The sequence below is a fragment of the Marmota monax genome, unplaced genomic scaffold (assembly GCF_021218885.2).
Source record: "Marmota monax isolate L192 unplaced genomic scaffold, Marmota_monax_Labrador192_F-V1.1 WCK01_AAM20220418_F8-fsc00157, whole genome shotgun sequence".
NCBI lineage: Eukaryota > Metazoa > Chordata > Mammalia > Rodentia > Sciuridae > Marmota > Marmota monax.
Genome location: NW_026694573.1, coordinates 226115 through 250723, shown reverse-complemented (window position 1 = coordinate 250723; position 24609 = coordinate 226115). Strand labels below are relative to the sequence as shown.

The following is a 24609-nucleotide window of genomic DNA, read 5'->3' as shown; positions in this document are numbered from 1 at the left end:
TAACAGCCAGATCTTCCCTGAGGAGCTTGTTAGGTGCTTCATAAGACTAACAAGGCAAAGATCCCAGGTTTGAGATGGTGTGACAGGGAGGAGGTAGCTGCTGGGTGCTGGGTCTTGGCTAGAGGATGAAGACCCTCCTAGGATCCCCACATGGGGAGGGCTGTAATAGGTTTCAGAGCAGAAGAAACCCGGGGCATTTTGGAGTGGCCAGGACAGGCCCTTGCTAGAGAGGCAGTAGAACTACGAGGTCTCCACTCAGGCTCTGAGTGTGCTCTGCCAGGGAGTCCAGTGCAGTTGCCCAGACCACTTATACACGTCTCAGACGACCTCATTCTCTAATGCCGGTCCACCTTAAGTGATAACTACACTGGCACTGGTGGGTGGGATTTCCTGCGGGAGGTGGGCCTGCTCACCGGGCCTATCCCAATCCTGGGCAAGGTGATGGCGCCCCCCTGTGGGGCATCCAGCCTCTGGGAGGAGTCCCAGGGTCTCATACAGACACCCTTCCAAGCCTGCAACCTGGGCCAGGACGCGGAGGGGCCTGTGGCCCCTGCTCTGTTCAGACCTGAAGAATGGCATGAGGGTAGTGAGATGGGGAAGGTTGATAAACGACACTGATGCCCCTGCAGTATCACAAAATCCACCCCACCCTCGTGACTGCCAGATGGCTCCAGATGAGGGGGCTGTCCCTGCCCAGGAATAGCATGTACCTGTGGCCATCAGCCTGCCCCGGGATGAACATGTGATTAGGGGAAGGAACTATTTAGGAAAGATCTGTGCAAACAGGCCCAGGAGGAAACCCGCACCGGGTAGGACCAGGGTCTCTGGATTTCACGGAGGTTGCCACTCGTCCTGCAAAGTCTGCAGGGTACAACAGCTGCGCTGAGCCCGAGGCAAGGAGTGACCCCGCCCCTCTGAAGTTCTGGGGGGTCCGAGGGCGGAGGGCACTTGCGTGGGGCTGCAGGCGGGCAGCGAGGAGGCCAACGCACCGCCCCCCCCCCCCCCCCCGCCTCCATCCTCGGCAGCCGGGTCCACCTTAAGGGGCGCGCTGACATCAGTGCGCGGCCGCGCCCCGTGGGGTGGGATTTCCTCCTCCTCCTCCGCCGCCGCCGCCGCGGGTTCTGCGCGGAGTCCAGCCCGCCCGCCCGACCCCGGCCCGACCCCGGCCGGCTCTGCCCGCCCGGCCCCGGGGAGGGATGCGGCGGCGCGGCGCCCAGGATGCCCCGCAGCCCCGGGACGCGCCTCAAACCCGCCAAGTACATCCCGGTGGCCACGGCCGCCGCGCTGTTGGTCGGCTCCAGCACCCTCTTCTTCGTGTTCACGTGAGTTGGCATTGCGTCCGTGTGCCCGGGTGGCAGTCAGGCCTGACATAGATTCTTGGGAATACAGAGGCAGCTACCGGGCTGGGTAGCTGGGCCGGGCAGGGGGCTGGAATCAGACGGGCTGGGCGGGGCGCGGGCTGTGAGCAAGGCGAGCCCCCACCCTGGCATAAGGGACCGCATCCCGGAATGCCGCGCGTTCTGGAACAGGTGAGCCACATATGTGTGAGGACAGTGGTACTAACTGGGCATCCCAGAGTTGTGTCAGGCAGGCCCTGGGTGTGGCAGCAGCCCTTCCCTTTCACAAAGCTCAGGAGGGGATGCGGGCTGCCTAGAATTACTAGCCTTCCTTGCAAGCAGCCGTGGGTGCTTCTTGGGTCCCCTCCAGAATGCCACCCCAGGCCAGAGCCAAGTTATTCCCGCGTAGGTGTGGCCTGGTCTGGTTGCCACATGCTTACCCCATAGCTGCTGGTGACCCTGACCTGGTGGGGTCCTCTGCCCTCTGTTGGCCTTCCTCTTTGGAAGCTCTCAGTGGCCATTTGAGTTTGAGAGGCTAGGCTGGGCTGCACTCAGAGATAGATGTTTAAATAGCTCTGCTGTGGGCTTCTCATAGTGGACACTAAGACCTTTGAGGCTAAGCCTCTAGTTATAGGGACAGAATCCCCTTGCTCACAGGGCCTCAGGTGGCTCCAAATTCAACTTCTTCACCTCAGACATGTTGGCTTACAGCCTGGAGTGATCTGCTGACCTCCCTCTGTTGTCCTGGGGTCACCCTAGGGATCATTCAGGCATGAGGAGGGATTGCTGCGAACCCTTTCCACAAGTCCGAGTCCAGGTGGGCAGAGTGATGGCTTCTGAGTGTGAGTGAGCCTGGGATAGGCAGGAGTCAACCTATTGCTCTTTCACCTTTGTAAGAGCTGGGGTGGCAGCCCATGTGCATGGCAAGTCTGAATTGGGTGCTTGAGGAGGCGGGAGAGTACTTACCTGGAGGCTGGGGCTGCAGACTGCCAAGAATGTGTTTAAAAAAGGCCTGTGTGGACGGGCTTATTTCTGGCTCTGGAGAGTCAGTGTGTTCTTCTCATTCTGATGCTGCTTACTATGGGGCAGAGAGAGGTGGGTAGTGGGTGAGGTTGGGGACCCATTCCCTGGGGCTTCTGGGAGCATGGATCTCAGCTTGGTCTTGGCCTCCCAGTCCCTGGTGTGTCTTTCTCAGGTCTTATTACCCAAGTGCAATCCAGTGTCTTTTCTTATAACTTAAGGTTCTCTATGGAGAACTTACGAAATGCAGGGGGAAAAAAGTTTCAAAGAAGTTAAAATTCATCCTCTACCTCATGGAGACCACCCATCTCCTCATCCTCAGAGAGCTTCTCTGTGCCCTGGCCTCACCTCTGTGGCACCCAGGCCATGCAATAGGAGTGCTTGTGAGTCACTCACCTGTGATTTCAGAGTCTATTATGTGCTCTTTCCTGTGAATTGACCCAGCCTAGGCCTTGAGTGCTGAGGCTGCTGCCATTCTGCAGGCTGCTAGTACTTCCTTCCTCTGTTCTCAAAGCTGGAGTTCTAGGGTCATGGACAATGGTGCTTTTGAGGTATCGGGTTTCTTGTTGAGGTAGCACTCCAATCTGTGTGTGGCCCACGCTGAACTCAGCTAGTCTAGGAGAACATGCAATATGTGTCTCAGTGGCAGGATGGAGTCTCAGTGGTGTTATTGGGTCCCATTTGTAGGAACTATCTAGTGAGACTCACTGGCTTCACCTGTCCCTTGGCAACCTTGAAGCCATATTTCCTGGGCTAAATTGGGACTTTAACTTCCCCCACCCTAGCTCTTCTGGAATCCACTAGGTGGCTCCGTTTTTGAGAAGGGGTCTTTGTAGGGTAGGCCATGACAATTCTGATTAGATGGAATACTAGGTAGGTCTGGTGGCCATGCTGAGTGGGTGTCCTTGGAACAGGCTTCGGTGCCTCCTTTGTGGCTTCCTTATATCCGGTAGCTTCCTCATGCCTGGGCCCACTTTGGCTTCAGTGAGGGAATGGTTCCCTACCCTACTCTCAGGATCTATATAGGGTTTCTATTTTCTTTTTTGCTCCTTGGACTTTACCAGATGGTGAATGGACCCCAGGTCTCCTCTCTGCACTCAGTAATGTGAGTTGCCCCTTTCAGGGTAGATTCTATTTCCATACCAAGTGGGCCATGTTTCTGGTATCATGCAAGATCAGGAGTCTGAGGCCTGGAGGACTAGGGATCCCTTCCCTCAGCCAGCTCACCAAAGGTTGTGGGGCCAGTAGGACATTCAGACATCTTTCCAGGAGAGGCTGAGGTGTGGGAAGGATGCCTGATTGAGAGTGTAACATATTTTGAGGTTGGAGTGTATGTTGTATGGCAGATTCTTAGAGCTTTCCAGGTGGGGTTTGTGTCCTCTGGGTTCCAAAGGACTTCTTACTATAGTGCAACACTAGGCTGGGTCAGGTACTTGGAGGGGTCCAAAAGCTTTCAGGGCAGTCCTCTGCTCTGCCTCTGTTCTGCCTCTCTCCAGAGTCACTTTGCAGAATGACAGGGACACTGTGCATGTCAGAGGACTGGGGCTGGGCGGTCTTATCTCTGAGGCATCTGGGTTGGTGTGGCTGGGCCTGAGCCCTCTCCATGTTGGAGGCTTAGTCCAAGACAGCAGATGGTCTAGGCCTGGGGGTTAAGGGGCTAGGTAGAAGAAGGGCTGATTGTGCCTTGTGGGGAAGAGCCTGAGGGTGGAAACTCAGTGTGAACTCCCCTGCCAGGACATGATGCATGTCACCAGGGACTTCCCTGCCCTCCTGAGCCTGTTTCCCCATCTGTCCAGGTGTCTATAGGGATCAGACTGCTAGGTAGGTATAGATGCTTCATGATCCAGAGGCCCTGCTTGGAATGACCAGGGCAGAGTGGAGTCCTGGCATTCCATGGGCCAGTACCACTCCCAAATGCAAACTGTTAATGAAGAACCTGATATAAAAGAAAATGTCTGAGTTAAAAATTTCCATTCCACATTTAGCTGTGGCAGACATTCTGCCTGTGAAGTTCCCCATCCCCCCTTACAGGGAGACTCTGCTAGCCTAGGCAGGACTTAAGACCTCCACCCTGGTGGGGCACACTGTAATGACTTGTATCCTGGCTTATGTCCCTGCTGTTCAGGAGGTAGGGCTGGAACTGAAGGAGTGCTTGGAATCTCAGAGCTAGGCCCCCTCCTGGTCCTCCATTTGGTCCACAGCATGGCTTGAGTCAACCAGAAGGGGGTCATAGGGAAGTTGTAGGCAGGATTCATAGAAGGCTAAATGCTCTGCCCATGGTCCTGGGGCCTGTGACCTGCCTGTCTCTTTCTGACCCTCCTGCAAACTCAGGTCTTGGGTTATGTCCTGCAGGGGAAGAGGGTGAATCCAGCTGGGGTCCCTGGAGCCAGGTAGAGAAGGACCAGCATGGTGCACATGAGTGGGGAATATCCCCGGGGGGGCAGAGGATCCTCTCAAGCTTAGTGCTGGCACAAATATGGTTTGAACATTGCTGCCCAGGAGAGCTCACATGTCCTCTTGTTTCCTTCTGTGTCTTTGTGTATCCTTGCATGTTCTTGTATGTCTTCCGGTGTCTTCACACATCTTTGCATGTCCTTGAGTGTCCTCATGTTTATTCACATTTGCCCTGTCCCACAGGGGAACAGTGGACAGCCCAGAGAGGCAGAGGGATTTGCCTGAGGCCTACAACAAGGGGCTACTGAGCTGAGGTTGGACAGAGCTGGGTGTAGGGGGAGGAGGGGTGTGTCTTTGCATGTGTGTGTTCATGTGTGCATATGCATATGCTTAGGCCTCTATGATTGAATGTGAGCTCTGCTAGCATTTTTGCATTCATTCACCTGCACACAAGTGTGTGTGCCTGTGCATGTGTATGTTCTTGCATATACGTGTGTCTTGCTTGTGGATATATTTGTATGTGTTCATGCATATGTGCTTTTTTTTTTTTTTTTGTAAAAGAGTGGTTGTCTGTGTTTATGGGCCTGTATATTTGTGTTTGTGCATGTGTACTTTGGAGCATGTTTGTGTGTGACACATGTATGTGTGTCCACATGTGTGTTCAAGTGTGTGTATGTGCCTGTGTATTCTCTTTGTCTCCTCCACCACTTAGCACGCATGCTTCCTAAGTTCTGGGATCTGCCAGGGCCGAGATGGGTTAGCTAGTGGGCCAGTCCCCCTTAAGTGGGGTCTAGGTTCATGGGTCCCTGCAATAACACCTAGAGGGCAACAGGGAGGACAAGTGCCTGGTCCTGGGCCTGAGTCAAGCCAAGGGGCTGGAGATAATAGGAGAATGGTGGCTTAGGTCTCAGAGAACTTGTGTGTCTCCTCAGTCCTTTCTGATACTCAGCTAAGGCCCCCCACTGGCCCTCCCAGACATTTGGCCAGGTGGTGCCCACACTGGATAGAGGCTACCCAGCATCTCAGTGCAAGCACTGCCCTATTAAGAGCACAAATTTCCAAATGTGGACCTATCATTGCACAGCTGCTGTCCATACCCCTTCCTGCTAGGGAATCTTACTCAAGTCAGCTGTCTAGCCCACCTGCCTTGAGGGGAAGAAATTGAGGCTCAAGGACGTTCCAGTGGTATAGACTACCTGGCCAGCTGAGGGGTTCAGGCCCTGCCTACACCACGGGTGAGGGCACTCCCAAGACCAGTTCCAATTAGGGCCAAGGAACAGGTTGAAAACCCAGCTCAAATGCACACTGGTCCCAAGGCCTCGGATCCTCAGGTCCTTGTCTATAAAATGTGAGGACAGCAGCTTTCCCCTTCCTCACAGTTGGGAGAATGGAGATGTACCATACAGGATGGGAAGCCATGGATACAAGGACAGAGCCCATGACTGGCCTTTTCATGTGTCCTTCCACCCTGGGGACCTGCCTGCTGCCTCTCCCCTACATCTATTCATCCATCTACCTCATCTTCAGCCAGCCCCTGGACTCTTTGGTCTCTTCCTTTTCCAGCGCAGGCCAACTCCACATGTTTTACAAGGGCTTAATGACATACTATCACTGTCTTGATTTTTGTTGTTGTTGGTACTAGGGATTGAACCTAGGGGTGTTCTACCACTGAGCCACATCTCTTTCCCTTTTTTATTTTTATTTTGAGCCAGATTCTCACTAAGTTGCCCCAGTTGATCTCAAACTTTCAATCTTCCTGCCTCAGCCTTTCAAGTCTCTGGGATTTCAGGCATGTACCACCATGTTGTTTTGTATTTCTTAATAACTTTTTAATAAGGCATCCATATTTTCATTTCACACTGATTATGTAGTTAGCCCTTCCCAGAAAGTTCTGTAGGGATCTTGTTTGTGCCATCCAAGGGGGTACCTTACTTCTCCCTGGGCTGGACTGGTTCTCTCAGTGTGTCTCCCCTGTTTGGCATCAGTTGGGGTATATGCCTTCCACCATGTCAGGCTGGCCATGCCTTAGGGCCTCACTGTTGCCTTGCTGAACAGCATTAGGTTGGTGGTCAAAGACATATGTTAAGTGCCATCTGTATACCAGGCAGGGATGGGGAATATGAAAAGAAGGTGTATACGGGGTCTGCATCCCAGACCACCAGGGCAGGGGTGAGAGGCAGATCTTCCTGGCAGAGAGACCTTTGCACTGCAGATTATGTACACACACTGTGTCCATGCTGGCTGTGGAGAAAGGGAAGGGGTAACTGTCAGCTCTTGGCCCTGTGGAGGACACTGCCGTGGGAAGCAGAATCTTTAAATAGCCTCTTGCTTTCCACTAAAAATAGTTCTGCTGCCATGGAGGTGGTTGTTGGGGCGGCAGAGCTGGCTCCTGGCCAAGGCAGGCGTGGGTGCACTAGTGTGGCTGATGTGAGCTGGGGTGGTGGGCAGGGCTGTGGGTCCTATTTGTCTTGCTGGCAGCCACCATTGCTATATCCCTATAGTTAGGACTACGGTAGGGGAATCCCCACTGGCCCCTGACTCCAGAAAGGGCTCAAGTGCAGGATGGGGAGGGAAGTGTGTATCCCCTGTGTACCTGACCACTTGTCACAACAGCTGGGTGTAGGGGAAGCAGCAGAAAAACAATATGAGGGTCCAGGTGCTTTTTAGGACCTGAGAGGTGGCACTCAGGAACTTGCTGCAGGTCAGGGTCAGGGGAATTGAGGACCAGTGGGTATCCATGGAGGGGACTCTGGGTAGGCTCCTTGAGGATTGGAGCAGGTTCTCTTTAGGGAGATGTGCAAAACCCTTTCAAAGAGGCTGCAGAGAACCAAGTGTCCTGGAAGGCTTCCTGGAAAAGCGGAAAGACTTGGAGCTAAGTGCTGCAGGGTGGTGAGAGGTGGGAAGGGGTAGGGGCCTTGTGCTTTTCCAGTGTTTCGAAGTGTTCTGCATTGTTAACTGGGGAGCAAGGAGACAAACTGAGAAGAGGCTGCCAGTGGTGAGGGATGGGTTGCTGTGTCCCTCAGGGAAGAGCAGGGAGACTGTCCCTCCATATATGACTCATGTTTGTGGTTTTCATTACTCCAGAGTCTTCCTTGCGAGGGGTCCCTGCCAGGCTGGGGACAGGTTTAGGTGAGGCCTGAACTGACTGGAGCCACCCAGGCAGGTTACTGGCCTCTATACATCATAGCACATGTGTGTTGTCTCATTTTCTGTCTTGGTGTTCACTTCCTTTCTGTGTCACCCCAGGGAAGGGGAGCCAAGAAAAGTTGTGCCTGGGGTAAAAGGATGTTTGTAGTTTGGCTCTGGGCCACCCATCCTTAATGATGTAATTCCAATCAAATGGGCCTCTCTGAGCCTCATTTCTCAACTGTGAGTTACACTCCAGACAGCTACCCTGGGGTGTTGCCAGGTTGGAACTGGCATGGCAGGAGGACTACACACTGTACACAGTGTACAACAGCATCTGGTGGTTGAGCCAAGGAACAAAGGGCTGATGGGCAGGGGTCTCCCAGTAGGTCTGCAGCTGGTGGCCTGATGGGTCTCACCCACACAAATAAAATTTCCACGTCTTATGGATCTGTCCTTTGCCTTTATACTGTACCCTACGTACTTAGCTCTCTTCCTGGCTTTCCATTGCAGGTGCCCATGGTTGACGAGAGCCGTGTCCCCAGCTGTTCCTGTCTACAATGGCATCATCTTCCTTTTTGTCCTGGCCAATTTCAGCATGGCCACCTTCATGGACCCTGGTGTCTTCCCCCGAGGTAGGGCTCTGTGTTGAGGCAGCTTGTCTGCTCATTTTCAATGAAGTATGAAGGGCTGAATTGAGGGACTTAGTGGTTCCCCGTAGATAGGCTGGGCAGGGGCTTTCCTAATAGGGAAGTCACTTTCCTGTTCCCTGCCACTCTGTCCATCTCCTGATCTGCAGCGGATGAGGACGAAGACAAAGAGGACGACTTCCGGGCCCCACTTTACAAGAATGTGGATGTGCGGGGTATCCAGGTCCGCATGAAATGGTGTGCCACATGCCACTTCTACCGCCCACCACGCTGCTCACATTGCAGTGTCTGTGACAACTGTGTCGAGGTGACTATCCCATTGCTCTGTGCTTCCCCAACCAGGCCTTGCACCTAATCTTCACCCCCCTATGTGCCCTGATGCACTGCCTTTGCCTAGGACTTTGACCACCACTGCCCTTGGGTCAACAATTGCATTGGGCGCCGGAACTACCGCTACTTCTTCCTGTTCCTGCTATCACTCAGTGCACACATGGTGGGCGTCGTGGCCTTTGGCCTGGTCTACGTGCTGAACCATGCCGAGGGGTTGGGAGCTGCCCACACCACCATCACGTATCCTTGATCCTTGAGTGCCCCTCCCAAAGGCAGTGTAGGCCAGGGATGTGTGTCACAGGGGAAATTGAGAACCAGAGGGGTTGATCAGCTGCCTAGGGGACCCAGTGGTTGAGTTGTTATTCTTAAGTGGGCAGAGGAGGGTATTTGGACACAGGCACCTGCTCAGTGCCACTCTGATGGGGTCCACCCTGTCCTTACCTGCAGCCATTGACCTTAACCAGTCAGCATGGCTGTCATGTGTGTGGCTGGACTCTTCTTCATTCCTGTCATCGGCCTCACTGGTTTCCACGTGGTGCTGGTTACTCGGGGGCGCACCACTAATGAGCAGGTGCAGATCTCACTGGAGCAGGGCCTTGGAAACCCTTGTGTGAGGTGTCTTGTGCAACTTTGGTGGGAGGGGTCGCAGGTGTGAGGCTGTGCCTACCTGTCCCCCTGCATGCCCCATGCCTGTGGACACTGCAGTCACCAGCAACTGATGGCCTGTATATTCTGCAACTCCCTATAGGGATATGCTGGGATGGCCTGGGTGAGGGTCACTCAAGCTGCTTTCCACAATCACCACTTCTGAGGAACCCCAGTTTCCCCTGCCTATCCCTCTGCCTACCCTGGCCTGTACTCTGGGTGGCCAGGCTGGCTGAGGGGTCCCGTGTCCACAGGTGACTGGGAAGTTTCGCGGGGGTGTGAACCCCTTCACCCGAGGCTGCTATGGGAACGTGGAGCACGTGCTATGCAGCCCCTTGGCACCCCGGTGAGGCCTGGCCTGGGCAGGGGGGTGAGGTAGCTTGTGCTGGGTGCAGGGTGGGCAGCCTTGAACCCTTAGCCTGGTATCTTTCTGCACTTTCCAGGTGGGGTTGGTCCTGCCTTTGGTGTGTGTTCATAGCCAGGTTGTTTGGCTGCTGATTCCTCTGTTCCTGGTGCAGGTACATGGTGGAATCACCCCGGTTGCCGCTCTCAGTGAGCCTGAAGCCACCCTTCCTTCGGCCTGAACTCCTGGAGAGAGCTGCACCGCTCAAGGTCAAGCTTAGTGACAATGGGCTGAAGGCAGGACTGGGCCGCAGCAAGGTGGGGGCCTGGGCTGGGAAGGAAGAGGGGATGGGAATCAGACCCTTAGAGTGAGCAAACAGGCATGTTGGAAGGGGGCCCAGAAGAGGTGGAAGGAGGAGGAATTGGGAGAATTCTGGGGAAGGGTCCCACCACTCCAGGAAGGAATCCTCAGTTAAGTCCCACCCCCTATCCAAGCCCCACATACCACTGAGCCCATCCCTCCCAGTCTAAGGGCAGTCTGGACCGGCTGGATGAAAAGCCACTGGATCTGGGGCCACCACTGCCCCCCAAGATAGAGGCCAGCACCTTTGGAGGTGACCTGAAGACCCCACGGCCTGGCAGTGCTGGTGAGGTTGGACAGCCAAATTGGGGGAGGGACATGGACTGACCCCAGTCTGACAGTGGTCCCTTTCCCCAGAGAGTGCCCTGTCAGTGCAGAGGACCAGCCCTCCAACACCTGCCATGTACAAATTCCGGCCAGCCTTCTCCACGGGTCCCAAGGCGCCATTCTGTGGGCCTAGCGAGCAGGTGAGGAGACCAGGCCATGCTTCCAGAGAGTCCCCACTCACAGAGGGCCATGTGCATGCCAGTGGGACCTTACCCGGTTGGGACCCTGAACTGGGGTCAATTGGAGGGGTACAGGGTGAGATATTCTGGGAGGGCTGATTCTAGTGGTCCTAAGCCTGGAATCTCTATTTCTTGGCTGGCATTGCCCTTAGGCCAGATGAGAGGCTGCCCCCAGGAGCAGTGTGTGCCAGGATGACTTGGAGTTTCACCATTAGTGAAACTTAAGGCCCATGGGAAGCCTTCAGAAGAACTTGAGATTTCTTTGAGAAAACCCATTTATTTTCTCCAAGTTCAGTACTCTGCTGTCCAGCTTTCAGAATAACCCAGAGCCCTGAGTGTTCCCAGGGCTGCCATCCCTCCTTGAGGTCTAGCCTTAGAGGCAGGCCTGAGTCCAGGCCCCATTCATCTAGACCAGCTTCATCCCTTAGGATTCACATCCTGTTCCACCTCCATTTTAGGGATTGATAGATGGGGCAGTGAGTCTGGGCTTTTCTAGATGAGGGTCCATTTCTGGTGGGTATGCAGTGACCCTGTCCACCTGGAGGATGGTCAGCCCTGGTTGCTAATGGGGGTATTCTAGGTTCATTCCCTGCTTTACTTCCTTCCCAGGACTGACCTGGATCCTTCAGCCTACTGAAGGTTCAGTCTAGTTGGCTAAGTGCACCAAGGCCATATTTCACCCTCACCACCTTTAGGATTTGAGGTTCCTTGGGCTACTCTTCAGCCTAAGTCAGCTGCCCCACAGAGACTGAAAGAGACCCCTCTTTTCTGTGGCCATGGCTGCCCTGAGAAGGTGGACTCCCTGGCTGGGTAGACTCTGAGGGCACTACTCTGGCCTAGATTGTGGAGTTCCTGCTTCTTTGCTGCCTAGAGTCAGTGTTAACCTGGGTGTTGCCCATGCAGCCCTTTCTCACCTGGGGCTGGTGGGCAGTGGCAGTGGCAGGCCCCACACAGTCTTCCCTCTGAGGCCTCTGTCCTGGCTCCATTCTGTCCCAAATTCCTTCCATGGTTGGCATGAGAGAGGTGGGCATAGTCAGAAAATAGGGAGCATCTTCTATTATGTGTTGGTGGCATCTGCCATGGCCTATGTCACCAGCATTACAGTCTACATTACATGGGCACAGAGCACCTGGTGGCTACAGGCTGGGGGTGTGATTGGGTAGGGGTGAGAGTGCTCTCTTTCTCCATAGGTTCAAGGCCCTGACTCCCTGACTATAGGGGATGACAGCACCCACAGCCTGGACTTTGTGTCTGAGCCCAGCCTGGACCTCCCAGACCATGGGCCCAGTGGCCTGCACTCAACCTACCCACCGTCCCCACCACTCAGTGCCACTGATGCCTTCTCAGGCGCTTTGCGCTCTCTGAGCCTCAAGGCTGCCAGCCGGCGGGGTGGGGACCATGTAGCTCTGCAGCCCCTGCGTTCTGAGGGTGGTCCTCCCACACCCCACCGGGGCATCTTTGCTCCCCATGCATTACCCAACCGAAATGGCAGCCTGTCCTATGATAGCCTGCTTAACCCTGGCTCACCCAGTGGCCACACATGCCCAGCACACACCTCTGTTGGTGTAGCTGGCTACCGCTCACCCTACCTACACCCTGGGGCAGCAGGTGACCCACCACGGCCCCCACCCCGCAGCTTTAGTCCCGTGCTGGGTCCCCGGCCTCGGGAGCCCTCACCAGTACGCTATGACAACCTGTCGAGGACCATCATGGCCTCCATCCAGGAGCGCAAGGACAGGGAGGAGCGTGAGCGGCTGCTGCGCTCCCAGGCCGACTCACTCTTTGGTGACTCTGGAGTCTATGACACACCCAGCTCTTACAGCCTGCAGCAGGCCAGTGTGCTGTCTGAGGGTCCTCGTGGCTCTGTGTTGCGCTATGGCTCCAGAGATGACCTTGTGGCTGGGCCTGGCTTTGGTGGTGCCCGCAACCCTGCCTTGCAGACATCACTGTCTTCACTGTCAAGCTCTGTGAGCCGGGCACCACGGACATCCTCCTCCTCCCTGCAGGCCGACCAGGCCAACAACAACGCCCCTGGGCCCCGGCCTGGAAGTGGCTCACACAGGTCGCCTGTGCGTCAGGGTCTACCCTCCCCGCCTGGCACTCCCTGCTCGCCCTCCTACATGGGCCCCAAAGCTGTCGCCTTCATCCATACGGACCTCCCGGAACGGCCACCCTCGCTGGCTGTGCAGAGGTGGGTGTCCAGAGGTGTGGATGGGTTTCCCAGTGCAGGGCAGCCATCCAACCACCTGCAGGGCCCTTCTTGGCCCAGTACTCAAGGGTTGTCCTGGAGCCCTTTGGTTGCCTGCTGGGATGGGACAAGGAGGGTGGGCCTCATCCTGCCTTGAAGACTTCTCAGTTATCCATGTGAGAGTGGCTCGGTTCTGAGGATGCCCTGGGCATGCTTCATATGTGGGAGCAGGAAGATTTGTACCCTGAGATCAACATGTCACATTCTCCCAGAGCTGGTGCAGGCTCAAAATGTGGAAGGGCAACTGGGCACTGGTACCTTTTTTTTCTGGAACTAGTACCATGTGGCTGCATGGGTTTCCTTTGGGCCGTGGGCACTGACCTTCCTCAGTCTGTTTGGTACTCTCCCTGGGCTTGTCTCCATGCATCTCTGGAGGCTGAGACTGGGGGACATCTCCTTATAGTGAAATGTGCCACCTCGGGCACATAGTCCCTGGAACAGAAGCTTCCCTGTTTATAGAAAGACTGGCTATAGGCTTCTGGTGGGTTGGTAATTGGTTCTGCCTCATAGAGCCAGGTCCAAGTAGGAGAGCTGAGCCTTGTTTGGGTCAAGTTCTCATGTTGGGTAGGTCACAGAACTGCTGTGTCCAGGTCCTGAGAGCTCAGGCTCAGTTGTTTTAGATAGGCAGATGAGGCCCCAAGGGGAGACTTTTTTATCCAGGCCACTTGGCCACAAAGGAGCTGGGAGCCCAGTCACCAGTGGTCTTGCCCCGAGCAAGGCCTCCCTACCCTACATATGGCCAGGAGCCCATTTACTTTTGGGATCAGGGATGTGGCTGTGGTAAGGCGGGGACAGTAGTTGGGGAAAGGAGGGACTCCTGCCTTTAGGAATGTTTAAGTAGTGAGGTCAGAAACACCATGGTCAGCAGTGGCCAGGCCAGGTGGCAGGAGAACAGCCCTTCATTTTTCTGAGAGAGAATGGGGAGCAGACCCGGTGGTGGCTTTCCAAGCTCAGGGCACCATGACATGGGCAGGACCTAGGACTCCAGTTTGATGTCCACCTGCCTGCCCTGTTCTCTGGTCATTGCCAGCTGGGAGGTGTTGAGGCAACCAGGAGGATGATAGCAGTTCTGACATCTGTTTGTCCTTCCTGTGATGGCACAAACCTTCTTTGAGGAAGGGGCCAGGACAGAGGGCTCCAGTCCATGTCTGCGTGTCCTGTCACCCCACCATCCTGTGTTCACCGTGTGTGTATGTATGTGTGTGCTTGTTTTAATGCAGAGACCACCCTCAGCTGAAGACCCCCCCAAGTAAGCTTAACGGGCAGTCCCCAGGCTTGACCCGACTGGGGCCTGCTGCAGGTCCTCTGGGACCCTCCGCCAGCCCTGCCCGGCACACGCTGGTTAAGAAGGTTTCCGGCGTGGGTGGGACTACCTACGAGATCTCGGTTTGAGAACTGACCACCACCCGTCTGCTGTGGTGCCATGGGGACCAGGACCCCATAGTGGCTCTCCCCATCCCCACCGACTTCTCTACCCCAGAGAAAGGAGGCCGCCCAAGCCTGGTGTGGATCAGCAGGAGAGAGCCACGCCTCCACAAGCACCCTCTGCCTGTCCATCCACTCATCTGCTCATGGGGAAGACAGGATCTTGAGCAGTTTGTGCCAGGCTGCAGGCCCGTATTTGTCCTTGATGGGGCAGTGAGGGGGACCCAGACTGCCTCCTCCCTTGGCCAAGCTCAACAACATCACTCTGTCATGCTCCCAGGCTAGTCTCCAACAATCCCATGGGTTTACCTCCTCCCCTTTCAGAGGGTGCCTGGGGCCCTGCCCTCCCAGCTGCTCCTAACATGTTGCCTTTCACTGACCCAGCTGGCAGCTTGTAGCTTGGCAAGGCCGATGCTTCTGCAGTCCTGGTCTACTCTGGGTTTTGACGGATGGATGGACAGATGGACAGCCAGCCAGCTGTGGCACAGGCCCTAGCTCTGTGCATTTTGTCTTGCCTGGCCAGTGGGCTTGTGTCCCCGTGTCTGCGTGCTGTGCTGCCGTGCCACGTCTGATGTGTTAGTGCTCGGCCGCCGCTGTCCCTTTCATTGAAGCCTTAACTTCTGCTTTATGCTCTTGTGGGAGGCGACGGGGGGGGGGGTGGGAGAGAAAGTAATGGGAACAGGCACAGGGGTCACACACAACCCCAGGAGGCCAGTGAGACCTGGATCACCCTCCCTGCCAAACTGGAGAATCCCCACCCCAAATCATATGCAGTCCTTGGCTCTAACCCAGCCGGTCCCATGTGGAAAGCACATTGGGGAGGGGGGGACCAGTGCTTCCCCTGGTGTCAGGGACTTGAGAGTAAGCACATGGCAGCGTCAGCTTGCGTTGTGTCTGTTTTATGTTTTTATATCTACATCTATATATCTATAATTTTATTAAAAAAAGAAAAAGAGTCATTTTGATGCTTTACTTGGGCAAGGTCAGGGCTGTGGGTGCAGGGGCCCCAGGGGGAAGGGAAGGACTTCAGGAGAGAGGGTAGCTGATTGGCTCAGGGTAGCACATTCTTTGTGTGCATTTCTGCTGATGAAGCTGAGTCAGGTGAGAACTGGTAAGCATGAGGTATCGTTCTTGGCGGGGAAAAAGCTGGGACTGCATCTGTCCCAGGAACCTCCAGGAACTAAGGGCTTGAGGGAGTTGGAATGGGGTGCAAGTGGGGCCACTTGCTGGCTTGGATAAAGGTTGAACTTCAAGGCACTCACTTTTGACTGCCATATGCTAGAGATGGGATTGGGGAGTTCCAGGAATCAACAGCTTTTCAGGGCTGGCACAGCCTGGCAGGGACCGAGGGGACTGGGGCAGACCCAGTGTAGGAGCAATGGGGAGGCTCAGGGACCCAAAGGGAGGTTCCCTGAGCCTTGGACCCCACAGCTTTGCCCTAAGCTGACCTCCACCCTTTCTGCTTCTCTCTCACGGATGCCGTGGCCCACAGGGGGCGAATAGGCACCTGTAGCCGTGGATGGGGGCAGCGTGGCCAGCCCAGGGGGACCCCTGGCCTGCACCTGTGCCATCTTGGCCTCCCTGAGGACCACCCTCCACTGCGGGCCCCCTGGAGCCAGGCTGCTGGGGCACCCCCTCGTGGGACCATGTGCCGCCTACACTCGGCAGCCTCCAGCCTTTTTCCCAGCCTCTCGGGACCCTAGTGGGATGCAAGTGGGCAGCTCTGGGGCCCTGGACAGCCCAACTGGAGAAGCAGGAAGCCAGGCTGCCATGGACCCTGGGGTGGGGCTGGGTGTGGACTGTGGGTCCTGTCTCTACCAGCTACATCTTGACTGACTCAAGACTGCCAGGGCCTGTGACCCTGTGTCCAGGTGACCTCAGGAAGTCCTCCACCTGCTGCAGGGGGTCCAGTACCCCATTGAGGGTGGCCCTGGAGTTGCTGTGACCAGCATGACATTCACCCCAGCCTCCCTATCCTACCAAGCACTTTAGACTAAGCCACTTCCTCCTGGGGAGCCTGGGCCTCTGTGGGTTGGGCTGGGGAGGGGGTCTCAGGTTTTCCCTGCCAGTTACTACAGTCCCTCTACCCTGCCTCCAGAACATAAACAGATGCCTTAATTTCCTAGAGCCACCAGCCTGGTGAGCCCTGGGATCCCAGCCCATCCAGTTGGGCCCCTTGCCTGCCCACCGGATTTCCATCAGTATCTCTGCTCTGGCTCCACCTGGTCTGTCTGCATCCAGGGATGGGTGATCCATGGTCCACAGTCCTGCAATCTCTGAGCCTGCTGGACCTGGTTGTCCTCCAGAGGCAGAGCAGGATGACCCTCCTGTGCAGGGTCCTTGTCCCAGGATCCACCCTGGGCACTGGCTCTATTCTCCCATTTTGGGACAAGAAAGCCACAAAGCTATCCTCTATTGTTCTAAGGGATACTTCCTCCATTTAAATTCCCCCAATAAAATTTTTGGTGTTTACCTCCATGGCTCTGTCCACCAATGTGGTTCCCCTGTCTGAGCCTTGGGCAGTACCAGGAAGCTGGACTGGGTTGAAGAGTGGAGTGGGGTGGTAGGAGGGGAATGGTGGGTAATGGGAACACTACGAGATCAGTGAGTCAGCAGACTCAGGGATCCAAGCATGACCTCTGAGGTACCTGGGAGGGGTTGAACCATGGACCCCTGGTTCTCACTGTGCAGATACCTTTCAGGGGAAACCATCATTGTTGGGGTGGAGGGCAGCAATATAGGACACGGGAGTCAACACTGATGCTTGGGGTTGAGGCAGGGATCCTGCCCTGAAGAACCCCTCCCCGCCACTGCCAGATTGACAGGGCTCCTTGGGATAGGTTGCTTTAGGAAGCACCAAAATGCCCCTTCCACACTGTTTCCATGGAAACAAGCTCACACACCAAGCATGTCACGACTATATGTCCAGCCGCAGGCCCAGCCCTCAGGACAGACCCTGCCTCCACCCTTCTCCGCAGCTCCTGGCAGGGACGGTGTGCAGCAGTGCTGTGGCCAGGGGCTGACGGGGCCAGTGGGCACCCAGGGCAGCGCCGGTGGCCGCCTGGCCTCCTCCTCGCTGGGGCCGCTGGGCCTCCGGCCTAGAAGGGCAGGAAGTCGTCCACCTCGAGGCGCAGGAAGGGGCCCAGTAGGGCCCGGAGCTTCCAGACGGCGGCTCGGCTCATCAGGGGCGGCACTAGCCCCTCGAAGGGTGCGGGGTCCACCACGTACACGTAGGCAGCGGTGCAGGCCAGCAGGGCGCCCAGTAGCAGCCTCAGGGCCAGCAGCCTGCGGGCGGTGGTGGTCAGGGGCAGGGGGTGCCCACAGGGACGTTCCCAGGGGGACTGGGCTCTACCTGCAAAGTGACCTACCAGAGCTGGCCCTTGAGGCCCTCGGAACATTCCAGCTGTGGCCTCCCTTTCTGTTGGGGAGGGGGCTGGGTCAGAGCCTGCCTTGAGAGCTATGGCAGAGGGTGGGGGTCCCTGACTCTGGAGGACCCACAATAGACAGGGATTTCAATACAGTCAACCCAGTTGTGCCCCTCCCCCATCCCTCCTGCAGGGGCCACCTTCTGCAACTACTTTCCAGGATGACTGTGGTCACCTGGATCCTCAGGAGGATCCCACCTTGGGGCCTGCTGTCTAGATCCCATTTCTCCACCTCCCCCCGCAGAAGTACCCTTGGGCCAGGTCTCCAAACTGGAAGAGTGGCCTGGGGTGGGGAGCTCACCTCCGTGCACTCCATCTGTTGCTCCTTCCTGGCCTGGGTGCGGCACTGGGCCCGCTCCCTGGGGGGCCGCACTGTCAGGACCATGTGCCCCTCACCCCATACTTGTGCCACCCCCTACTGTGGAACTGGGGGATCAAACATTGATCCACCCCATCCCGACCTGGTTCAGTCAGGCCCTGGTCCCCTACGTCACCCCAGAATCTCCAGCTGAATGTCCTCCATCTGCTCTAGCACGCCCCGGATGTCCTTCTTGAGGTTCTGGGGGACAGAAGAGGTAAGACAGATCTTCCACCCTGACTACCTGCTGCCCTCCCCTGCCTCTCACCACCACCTAACTCCTGCCCTGCCCTCCTCATCCTCCTGGGGACTTACCAGGAGCCCAGTGGCCTGGTTGTTCAGAGCCATGTGTACCTCGGCCACACCGTCCCATACCTGGGAGCAGGAAAGTCTGTGTTATGTTCAAGGAACAGGATCTACCAGCGGGGATCCCCTCATACCCTCTCCCACCCTGGTCTGGGTGAGCACCTCAGTGATGGCCATCTTCTTCCTCTCAAAGGACAGTCTTATTTGTTGTAGCTCATTCTGGATGAGGAGAGACAGTATGGGCACAGGAACCCCCCTCTCTGGGCCCAGGTCCCTACTGCCAAGCCCACCTGAGACTGCCGAACGAAGGCCTCCTCCCCCTGGCACAGCTCCCGCCGTAGCAGCTGAACAGGTGTCCTGTCCTCCAGGGGCCGGGTGCTGGCTGATTCAGGGGACTATGGGAGAGCCTCTAGATCAGCCCAAGGCTGTGGGCAATGTCTGCAGCCCTGGGCAGCTGGGGGGATGCTGCTGTGGAGGGTCACAGGGCTGCACACTTGTTCTCACCCAGGCCAAGGCTGTGCAACTTGAGTGCTCTGGACACAGGGGCAGGAACTGCTGTCCTGGACCCAGGAGGACCCCCAGCTGCTCCCGAAGGTCCTGGTTCTGCCTTTTCTAGAGTTGGGAGACAGAGATGGGGTCATCTATCATGACTGCTTTTCAGGTGGAAAACTGAGGCAGGGTCTGGAGCTTTGAGGTGAGGTAAAGGCCTGGGCAGCTAGGATCAGTCTGGAGCCCATCCAGCTGGTGGCTTTGTACTTACCAGGCTGTGGTTCTCCTGCTCCAGCTGGAGAAAGGATTGTTCTGCAGACCCCAGCGGCCCGCTCTGGAGCTGAGAGGGGGCTACTCTGGGTGAGGCTGGGACCCCTCTTCCCAATGGAAGGCTTGGACATGGGCAGGGTCTAGGCCCTGTACAGGGGGATCCCCCCTGCCTGAATGGCCCCTGCTCTTGCCCTTGGTGCAGGGGCCAGCCCCACCCCAGTTCTGCCTCCATTTCTCTTTGTCTTGGCCCTACTGGCTCTCTCACTCTCTGCCACTGCATCTCTCCTTCTTCACTTGAAAGAAAGACCCTGGTTGCCTCACCCCCCACCCTGGGCTCCCTGCCCCCTGACCCCAGGGCTGGAAAAGTCCTCACAGACTCCAGTGAGTGAGTGGAGGGGATGGGAACCAGACAGGGCCACCTTACAAATCCCTGGCAGGGCTGATCCAAGCATCCTCCGTGGCTGCCTGAGGCTGGGGCTGGGGGACACTGGGAGTGGGAGTGGCCACATGGTCCCAGAGTTTTTGGCCCCTCCATCCCTCTCTGTGACCCCTTCCTGACCCCAGGTCCAGGCTCTGGCCTGGCTGACCTGCCACCCTCTTACTGAGGGTAATTTGGGTGTCACTCTGGCTCACAGGTTTGCCTGGGTGACAGTCACAAAGGCCTAGGTACAGCCAGGGAGGTCATAATGGGGGAGCTGGGGCGGGAGCCAGGCCCTGGGGCCCCTCCCACCACAGCACTGCCCTCACTGCCCCTGAGTTCCTATTACCCATGTCCTTCTCTTCTTTGTTTTCCTCTTTCATTCCGTGGAAGTTCCTCAGTGAACATCCCCAGGAAGCTGGTTCAGAAAAATCCTGAGTCCTGGTTGAAACCAAGTTGGTAGAAATGGCCACTGATATGGCTTCCCCCAGGATCCTGGCCACTCTGCAATATATCCCAGCCAGGTCCAGATCCTGGAAGGAGGGTGAGATAGCCCACTAAAAACTCCGAAGAACCTGCTTAAATCAGGTTAAATCAGGAGTGTTTTCATTTCTAAGTTTTGGAGTAGTCTATCATATGAGAATAGATAATCATGAGGACCTCAGAGGTCTATAAGCCTCTTAATCTGGCTTCTTGCTTGCTGGATGTTAGTCTGGGCAGAGAATCAGATCCTAGGGCATCCCCTGTCACCTCCACCCTGGGAGCTCAAGGACAGAAAGTAAGGTCCTTAGTGCTGCTAAGGAATCTCTGGAGCCCTCTCTGACCTCTGAGACCCTAGGATTTCATGCTTATTGAGAGTGTCTTATTGATCATGGCACTGGGCACTTGGTAGGCACATTTCATATTTTTATTCTTTAGTTTTTGCAGTGCTGGAGCTAGAGCTCAGGTCTTTATGCATGCTAGGCAAACACTCTACCAATGAGCTACATTCCCATCTTGAGAGTTAGTATTTTGTTAATAAAATCTTTTCTGCTTTTCCTGTCCTTTAAAAAAAAAAACTCCCAATAGTTAGATATTGGGCCTTCTGTATTGATTTTATGTGTTCTTTACTTTTTAAAATTTGTCTTTGTTATTTGTAGATTTCCTTGAGTCCTAATACTCTCTTTATATACAGTTAGGATCACTTAGTGATGAAAATATATTCTGAGAAATTTATCATTAGGCAATTTGGTTGTCAAATATCATAAAGTGAACTTACACAAACCTAGATAAAATAGCCTCCTATGCCAAAGCTATATAGTACCTATATGTATGACACAGCTTTCTGCTCCTAGGGCCATAATGAACAAAACAACATGAGATTAAATCAAGCACAAGAGAAAATGATGCAATCAAGAGGCACAATAAACATGAGATGTTTGAGGGCTGCTACTGGCATAACAAGAGTGTATTATTGTACAATAAACTTTTTTTTTTTTACAAGTAGAAGGAGTACACTATAAAATAACAATATGGGCTGGGGTTGTGGCTCAGCGGTAGAGCACTCACCTTGCATGTGCAGGACCTTGGGTTCGATCCTCAGCACCACATAAAAATAAAGTGAAATAAAAGTATTGTGTCCAACTACAACTAAAAAATAAATAAAAAATAAATAAAAAATAAATAAATAAAATAACAACAAAAGTGTAGTATAGTCAATTTATAAACCAATAACATAGTCATTTATTATCTCATCCAGTATTCTGCAATGTACCTAATGATATGTGCTGGACTTTTATACAACTGAAAGTGCAGTAGGTTTGTTTACACCAGTATCACCTCAAACATGTGATGATGTGCTATGATGTCATGAGGGTTACAACATTATTAGTTGATAGGGAAATTTCAGAGCTCTATTATAATCTTTTTTTTTCCCCCCAGTGCTGGGGATCCAACCCAGGACCTTGCAAATACGAGGCAAGCACTCTATCACTATAACCCCAGCTCTCTCCCTTACAATCTTATGAGACCCACCATCCTAAATGTGGTCTGTTGTTGACCAAAATGCTGTTATGCAGTCCATAACTGTATATCTATGGTTTTAAAAAACGTTCTTTGAATTTCAGCAGTCATATTTTAAACTGTGGTTGTCTCTATTGTACTTTGGATGCCTCCTATTCTTTTCTCAGAACATCCTATTCTCTTTTAGGGATTCACTGGATTTTGAGGGGAAGGAGCATCTTTTGCTGACTGTTTTCTGTCTTCACTTTTTGGTTCTTCTCCCTTTGCCCCCTTGTGTTTGGTCTTAGGACTTCCCGTTAGATGCTGTCCTCCATTATCTGACTTTTCTTTCTTTTATTGTCCCTGCTTATAAGGAAGGTTGGAAAGAGCCAGCAGGTACTTTCCTTTCCCCATTAACTGTCGGGGTCGGGGGGGAGTAGTTGAGCTCCTGGGAGGAAGGCCTTCTGCACCAGCTCATATCTTCCTGCTGCAGCTCTGAGGTCTGAAGTGGAGAATAAATTTGGGGGTTTGCCTGGGTAGTTCTCGTTGACACCTGCGGTTCTACTGTAATTATTAAAGGAGTACTACAGTGCACAAGCCAGCCCCAAACAACCTAATTTTCTACCCTTCCCTGGTTTCCACACAGGCTGTTCCCCTGTCAGTCCCTACTTCCTTCTGCAAACATTTGTTGAAATCCTTCGTTTCTATATGGCCTCTCTCCTGTTCTCTTCTCCACATAGAGAAGATATATAGCCAGAGGCACTGAGGATCTCACTGACAGAGGAGATGATGCACAAAGACTGCAATGGTGGCTCATAGTGGACCCAAGTGGATACATGTGCCCCTGGTGCAGGAGGCTAAAATGCATTTCCAGGGACAGGGAAACATCTGTGCATCCTGTAGCAATGGGCTCTGACCAATGTGATAGGAAGGGTCAGGAACCTGAATCAGTGGCTTCCTGAGTCTCTCCTTAGCTTCCTGGGCGGCTGTTTGCTCAGCACCCAAGAGGGAGGTAGAAGTTTCCAAGGCCCTCTCCTGAAACCGGCCTGTTCATTCCCCTTTGGGATTTCATGGGTCTTGGGTGGTGCTCAACTCAGAGATGGAGACCACGGAAGGGCTCTTGGAGGGCCTTTGAGGTGAGATGGGCCATGGGTGGGAATTGGGAGCACAGCATAGGCAAAGGCCTTGAGAAGCTGGCATGGGGGACAGTGTGCTGTGTCCCTTAGGCTGCTAGGTGCTCGGTAGGTATTCAGGATGTTCAATGACTCCTGTAATAATGACGATGACATGGTGGCACAAGGGTGAACTGCTGAGTGAGATCCTCAGGTTGCACCCTGCTGGGCTGCAATCTTCTAGTGACTATGAGGAAGTATCTTGGATACCCTGGAAGCACTTATGTCCTCCTGCCACTTAAGACCCCAGAGTGCTTCCTTTCTCAGCCTGGAAGCTCCACACTCCCTGATCACTCTACCTTTCTTTGTGCTGTGCCTGGTCTAGAAGTCTGGTACCAAAGAAAGTCAGACCTGAGATTTCTCTTCCCTGAGATCCAGAACATCATGAGTGTATATGGGGACTCTAAGAGGGAGAAAGGAGCACTGGATCTGCAGCCACAGTGGGCTTCCCACTCACAGGGCAAGATATGCTAACGTATGCCCAGTGCCATGTAATTAGGTGTCCTGGATTGGGGAGGGAATAAGGTGTCTACATCCAGTGAGGGCTCTAGGATGTTCATGCAGGAAGAGGGTGAGTCTGCCGCAGGTTGGAGTACTGTCTAGATGCTGGAATTCCCAGCCTTGTGTGTGGAAAGTGTGGCCAGCTGAAACATAGTTTTTTGGAGGGTGGGGAACCGTGGCCCACGTTGCTAGGCAGCGCGCCTCCCTGGACGCTAGTTACCATGGCAGCAGTTTCCTGCCCATGTTGTCATGACGCCCAGATGGCCTTGGAGAGCCTGGAGCAGTGAGAAGGGGCCTCCCCAGTCGCCCCTGCCCCTCCATAATGGTGCCCAAGGTATTCTGAAGAGACAGAAGAGAAGGCAGGACTGGCCACTGGCATGGAGACCCAGTTCTTCCTGCCTAGAGCCAATCTGGGGGCAAGGGCAAGGGCTGGATGGGGCCCTCTTGCCTTACTCAATGTGGCCTTGGCATTCAGTGTCCTGAGCTCACTTCAAAAGCTGGAAAACAGGCCCTGAGTTGATGAACCAGCCACAGCCCCTGGAGGGGGCACCCCATCTTCATTTTCCTTACTTTGGTTTCCTTACTCAGATCTTCCTAGCCTGCCCATCAGGGGAGCCTCTCCCACTTAGACCTTGAAACTGCCCTACATGGAAGATCAGGTATGTCAGCAGACTCTGGAGAATTGTCTCTTAATCCCTATCAACTTCCCTGTAGCAACCCTGCTATAGTCATTGCCTCCTTTCACCTGGAGCTTCAGGTCATTTCCTAACCTCTTCACCATCTTCCCAGGATCTGGATGAGTTCTGAGAGCAAGCTTCCTTTTTTTTCTGAGCATCTAAGAGGTGCAGAGTGACACTTGGCCAGGGCTCATGGAACTTTTGAGGATGGTTTGGCCCCTCAGGCACTCCTAGACTCATGGCCAGGAGAACAAATCCACTGAAGGCTGGATGAGGAATGGGGGTGGCCTGAGGAGTGACCACCCCATTCCAGGTCCAGAAAACAGGGAATGCTGGACCTCCATTCCTGGTAAGAGGACATGTGCCACTGAGTTCTGGGTGGCCTCCCCTGCCCTCCCCAGCATGGAGGGACAGAACAGGCTGGGTCCTGGGGATGGGATGTGAGCAAAAGAGAGGCCTTGGTGGAGGATATATGCATGAAGTCATGCTTCAACGCTGCCCTGTCCCTGGCATGGCCACATAGCTCCTAGGGTATTGGCTGTGGCAGACCATTTGTCTTCCCTCCCAGATGACTCTCTGGATACCTGCTGCTCATATTTTTTTATTTAAGAATTGAAAAGATTATAAGA

At 54.6% G+C, this 24609-nt stretch overlaps 2 protein-coding genes across 4 annotated transcripts; one reads left to right on the top strand and one right to left on the bottom strand.

The window, feature by feature from the left end:
• Positions 1-1130: 1130 nt before the first annotated feature.
• On the top strand, positions 1131-16856 carry Zdhhc8 (zinc finger DHHC-type palmitoyltransferase 8). Of its 3 annotated transcripts, none has more exons than XM_046421240.2 (11): positions 1133-1322; positions 8391-8512; positions 8677-8834; positions 8925-9097; positions 9326-9428; positions 9757-9848; positions 10021-10162; positions 10371-10491; positions 10563-10672; positions 11902-12902; positions 15877-16856. In XM_046421240.2, exons 1-11 carry the CDS (start codon positions 1219-1221, stop codon positions 16085-16087), a joined length of 2337 nt encoding a protein of 778 aa, XP_046277196.1. In that variant the 5' UTR covers positions 1133-1218; the 3' UTR covers positions 16088-16856. The 3 variants fall into 3 exon arrangements, with proteins under 3 accessions (XP_046277198.1, XP_046277196.1, XP_046277197.1); XM_046421241.2 differs by lacking the exon at positions 15877-16856 and adding an exon at positions 14180-15343 and having other exon boundaries at positions 1135-1322; XM_046421242.1 differs by lacking the exons at positions 8925-9097; positions 9326-9428 and having other exon boundaries at positions 1131-1322.
• A 626-nt stretch (positions 16857-17482) lies between these two features.
• Positions 17483-19767, bottom strand: Ccdc188 (coiled-coil domain containing 188). The gene is made up of 9 exons (XM_046421058.1): positions 19234-19767; positions 18978-19085; positions 18764-18868; positions 18636-18692; positions 18483-18542; positions 18304-18368; positions 18111-18168; positions 17753-17802; positions 17483-17669 (listed from the first exon to the last, which is right to left on the bottom strand). Exons 1-9 carry the CDS (start codon positions 19765-19767, stop codon positions 17483-17485), a joined length of 1224 nt encoding a protein of 407 aa, XP_046277014.1.
• Between the last annotated feature and the right edge of the window lie 4842 nt (positions 19768-24609).

Excerpts from the sequence above, each read along its gene's own strand:
- Zdhhc8 (XM_046421240.2), top strand. The coding sequence starts at position 1,219 with ATGCCCCGCAGCCCCGGGACGCGCCTCAAACCCGCCAAGTACATCCCG. Across the intron at positions 8,513-8,676 it reads CCCTGGTGTCTTCCCCCGAG|CGGATGAGGACGAAGACAAA; the intron begins GTAGGGCTCTGT and ends CCTGATCTGCAG. Across the intron at positions 10,163-10,370 it reads CAGGACTGGGCCGCAGCAAG|TCTAAGGGCAGTCTGGACCG; the intron begins GTGGGGGCCTGG and ends CATCCCTCCCAG.
- Ccdc188 (XM_046421058.1), bottom strand. The coding sequence starts at position 19,767 with ATGGAGGGGCCAAAAACTCTGGGACCATGTGGCCACTCCCACTCCCAG. Across the intron at positions 18,869-18,977 it reads GTTGCACAGCCTTGGCCTGG|TCCCCTGAATCAGCCAGCAC; the intron begins GTGAGAACAAGT and ends GCTCTCCCATAG. Across the intron at positions 17,670-17,752 it reads GGCCTCAAGGGCCAGCTCTG|GCTGCTGGCCCTGAGGCTGC; the intron begins GTAGGTCACTTT and ends CACCGCCCGCAG.